We start from the raw sequence: 5,018 nt of genomic DNA on the forward strand, positions 1-5,018 counted from the left end.
CGATGTCCGATATTCAGTTTTAAGGCCGATACAGGCCGATACCGATAGGGGACCGATTATATCGTGCATCCCTAAAATAAATCATGATAACATTTATTTTTTCACCCAGCTTTACTGATTAGTTGCTATTTTGTTAGTTTATACGATATTTAATGAAGAAAAAAAATGATCAAATGTACCCAAGTAGAAGAAAACAAGGGGTGGAGCTTTACAAGCGTAGTTCAAGCAAATGTCTCCTTGGAATGAAACGCTAGGACAGCACCTCCTGCCAGTGATAAGAAATGAATTAAGGTCCAACTTAAAGGAAAGTCATAAGTCGAATGAAGAACGGTTTGACATTAAGAAATCAAACCATAGGTAGGGGAGCAAGACCTGAGCAGGACTGAGCTTTTACTACCTCTTTCTTAATACTTCTAAAGATGTACAGACTAAAACCACATGTGGGTGTCCCAGTGTCTTCCTTCAACTTTATACGCTAAGGTGATTCCTTTTGCTGTCAGTCCTGTTCCTCAGTCACATCACTCATACGCTTTACACACCCACAGGTTGCTTCAACATCGCTCCTCTGCTCCCTGATTTCTTTCACCATCTAATTATCTTTGCATCTGACAAAGAAGTACAGTTAGCATCCTAAGCATCAGCAAGCGATCAATCATCCTGCATACTACCAGTCGTTTTTCCTAGGCTTAAGAATAAAAAGTAGAGAGCACAAAAAAATTATAATAAAGGCTAAACCCAGAAATGTTTCTCTGGGTACACAACTGGTCAAATATTCGTAAAAGAGTACTAAAAAGTTTAGAAGATTGAGACAAGATTAAGAGACAAGAGAAAGGTGTCTGCTCAAAACAAGAGTAAGGTTTTAATTAGTACTGCAACAAAAAAAAGAAGAGCGATCCAGAAACAACAAGCCTACCCTTCCTATGGCTGGCTATTTTATCAGTCTAATCAAAACTGGCTAGACCTTACTTTTAACCATAGCCAAGAAATCCTCAATGTGTTTGATTTTCTAAACACTTAAGTTTTTCTGCATTTTAAGCCCAGTTTTCATGTGTTTGGGATTTCATCATCTCCTTCCGAACTCAAAACTTAAATCTAGGTTTCAACCATCTGATTCAAGCAGTGATTTTCTGCAAAAATTAAGTTGTCATGGATGTTAAGGGAGAACCCTGGAACTAGCCTGAGTCTATTAAACTGAAAGCTGCTATAATGCCAGTAGAGATGCAAAGTATGTCAAATTGAAATCCTTCATTAGTTTCAATGTATAAGGAAACCACAAAGTACCACTTTGATGTGGTATTATGCATTTTGGTACATTTAGATAGGAGGGCAAATATCTAGCCAGGATTATGCCAGAGATGTTCGGGTTTATTTTTCCCTTCTGCTTGCTGAGGAAGGTTTAATCACTGTTAGAGTGTTTTTCAAAGTCTATATTTTTAACAAAGTGTAGATTAGAGGAAATACCAATATAACCCAATTTATTTTTTTATAATTCAGACAAGTTATCTGTTGCATCATTAAACACCCTGCGAAAAAATGAAATGCATGATCAAAGTCCATCACAACTCAAAGCATGTGGATAACTAATGCATGTGAAGTATTTACCCTTTGAAAGGATACTGACAATTTGGCTTAACTGGTAGATTAAATATATGAAGATCCTGCCAGGACAGAAATCTGTGGCAGAGCATCCAACTAACAGAGGACAGAACACTATGTAGGTTGTTCAATGTCAAGGTAATCAACATATAACTGCACAACTTAACAGGCCCCAAGTTGGTTCAGGTTGACTGTAAAAGGAACAACTTGCATAGATTTTGGCTTCATGTCTCAGCCTCACATCTAAAGTGTTTTCTGTCCTGGTCACTCCTTTTCCTGTCCAATAATCTGCATCCTTTTTCTTCTGTTGTTCCAATCTCTATTCCAATATTGTATGTGCCTAAATCCCATCTCTTTACAGATTTCTTGTTATTCACATATCACATTCTCTAGTATTGGTTTATGAAAAGCATATGTAGTTATGATTTCTGCTCAAACAAAGAGTACATCATTCATGCCTGCAAACAAATAGGCTTATAAGAAGACTGTCACATGATATTCAACATAAATAGATAAAACTAAGGGGGGTGAAGAGTTCTCCTTTTTCTTTATGTGCGCACCTAAAGTCACATTACAGTTATTTATAAAGGAGAGCAAAAACTAAAAAGGAGTCTAGAGAATAAGCATTAAAAGCAGCTGATTAAATCAAAACAAAAAGTAGTATTGCTAATATGGACTCACATCCTGAAAAAGACGTCTATCCTGGGCCAGCCGTTTGGAAGCCAGTGTTTTGGTGACATGATAGAAGGTTAGCAAAGCTCTGTGCTGCAACAGGCCATCTTGTCCCTTCACGGATTCGAGCAGAATTGGAATAAGCTCTGGCCATTGCCTGGGGCAATCAAGCCTGGCCACCTTGGCTATCAGTACCGCGATCTGGGTTGCTATCTGTTGGGAGAAGGAAAAGAAAAAGATAAGCAGAGGTAAAGCATCAACACCATAGCAGGTGATTATGCCAAAGCGAATGATAAGGGCATTGCTACTGAGCCAACATACCAATATAACTAATAAGAACAAAATGGGTTGTTTTGGTTTTTCTTGACTGTTTCTCTCCAAAATGTAATGTCAACACAGAAACGGCATAAACAAGATGGTTTAAGCGGAAAAAGAAAAAGAAAAGAAGTGCATCGGTATCCCTATTTATCCCAACCTTTATGACAATGATTTGTTTTGCTGGTAAATATAAAAAAAAACAATAGTTGTGAACCAGGTTGCAGGGTGTTTGAAAGAGGCAGTACTTTGATTACAAGGTAATTCTCCTTGACATGTCAGCATAGGTCTCTAATCTTCATCTAATTTTTGGTCCATTTAAAAAAAATAAAAATAAAATATATATCAACCTGCATTTGATTAGTTGATTAGTAAGTAAATTGAAATGAAATGTTTTAGAAAATTATATTAAAATTACATATAATCACTCAACGGTATGAGTAAACCAGGAAAACGATCTTCTATAATAAAACAAAATAATAAAAAAAAGATGTTCTTTATGGGCCTTTCATTGAAGCAAAAGTTCAAGCATGCATATGTTTTGCAAAGGTCTGACCTTTTAATTAGCTTGGTAGAGCTACAGCTTGTTTGGGGTCCTCATTAGAAAAGGTCAGGTGCCAAAAATTACAAAGGCTCTCATCAATGCCACTTTTCAGAACTTGACAAATTAACAATATAGAGAGCCAAAGATACATTTTAATATTTAACAAGCGGGTAAATAAAGTCATAAGTGAACTAAAATGGAAGTGCACAAATTAGCTATTCAAACTTTGAATTGTAGTAGATATCATAACTAGCCATACATCAATTAATCATTAAACTTTAAATATCTAGGGTTTCAAACATTTATTTTGGTGGGGTTAAGTTATTGTCCATCAAATTTGATGGGATGGCCGACACTCCTTAAATGGGCTCAAGTCGCAACCAGGGGCAAACTGTATTTAATGAGTGATGCTTAGAGTTTAAATCAAAGGGACGAGAAATTGAAATAAACTTTAAAATAATCATTTATCATGGTGACAATGGGACCATTCCTTATCAGTAATGATTTGATAATAAATGTATGTTTAATCAAAGTTTTTTTACAATTATCTAATTGCAAATGCAAATCTAATACAATTGTTGCCTAAGATACTAGGTACAATATAAATTACTATTGGATACATTTTCATTGCAAGGTTATAGACTTTTTGGGTTGTAGCATTTTTGGCCCTTCATACAAAAATAAAAATCCCCAATTCCAACAACAGAGGATCCTGTGTTCAGAAATATTCTTCACACTTTAACAGAACAGAAACAGCCTGTCCATCAATACATTCCCTTAATGATAGCCACATTAATGTTAAATGCATACAAGGCTATTTTAACCAGGTGATTTATATGTAAGAATGCAAGTTTAATTTTTCAGTATTGATAGGATGTGGTGTTTTCTAAGAAAATGGGGCATGGTCAGAAATTTCCTATTGATTATGGAACTTCTCGAATGCATGAACCCTCATAAAGCTTTGATTAAAAGGACAACGGCTGGGACAGATGAGACATATGGAGCTTAAAAGCACATTTTTCGCCTGCCATATGGACCCCATCCGTCCTGACATTACATAAAATGTCCCACAGGGAAATAAAACCTGAAGAAATAAGAACAAATGAGTCTATTCATCAGTCAGGTTTCTTTTTTTTTAACAGCTAGTTTTGTGCAGAATAAAACTTGGTGAAAATCCTTTCCGCATTCTGTTATAGTATTTTTCCATTCACCCCACCAACCTGATTGACAGGCTCATTGAAGTTTGTGATAAGACCAGCACGCAGTGATGTCTTCTCCTCCTCTGATAATGCACTGCGAACAAAGCAAACAAAGATATTCAGTGTGCAAGCACCCAAGGAGAGAAGTATACACAACACAGAACAAGCTCAGAGTTTCATGACTTCTCATAATTAATACATTTAATTAATTAAGATTTTATGAAGGCATTGGCCATAACAGTAATAAACCTGGAGGAAGAAGAAACAAACCAGCCCAGAGTAAACCTGTAACTGATGAAGGGTTCTCATCCCAGTGCAGGTGATTACAATACATCCCTGGAGATGCTTGGTCTTTTCATTTCCATTCCTACACATGTAAATCAGTGACAAACTGATATCAACTTACCTACCCTCATGGAATGTATTAAATCATTTAATGATGAACAACTGATGGAATTATACAAAAATTCCAGCCTTTCCCAAGTGTCTTTGTTATTAAAGTGATTATGGCATATACTGTTGGAAAAAAAAAATCATACTGACTTTTTGTTTTTGCTTTGGCCTGAAGATGATCAAGAGAAAAATGGGCTGCACAAGACTGAAACTGCAATCACATTATGTCTAGGCATATACAGTGCTGCTTGAAAGTTTGTGAACCATCCAAGCATGGCCATTGTTTTCTAAAGAAAAAT

General features: G+C 36.0%; 1 protein-coding gene across 1 annotated transcript in view; it reads right to left on the bottom strand.

Moving 5' to 3' along the window:
- The window catches only part of ipo11 (importin 11), a 179,039-nt gene that overhangs the window by 152,196 nt on the left and 21,825 nt on the right, over positions 1 to 5,018 (bottom strand). Inside the window, exons 4-5 of the mRNA XM_015396107.1 lie at positions 4,348 to 4,420; positions 2,278 to 2,481 (exon numbers count right to left, since the gene is read on the bottom strand). Of these exons, the coding sequence (XP_015251593.1) occupies positions 2,278 to 2,481; positions 4,348 to 4,420 (277 nt within the window). The remainder of the gene's footprint in view (positions 1 to 2,277; positions 2,482 to 4,347; positions 4,421 to 5,018) is intronic.

This window comes from Cyprinodon variegatus, unplaced genomic scaffold (genome assembly GCF_000732505.1).
Source record: "Cyprinodon variegatus isolate N-32 unplaced genomic scaffold, C_variegatus-1.0 Scaffold26, whole genome shotgun sequence".
Taxonomy (NCBI): Eukaryota; Metazoa; Chordata; class Actinopteri; order Cyprinodontiformes; family Cyprinodontidae; genus Cyprinodon; species Cyprinodon variegatus.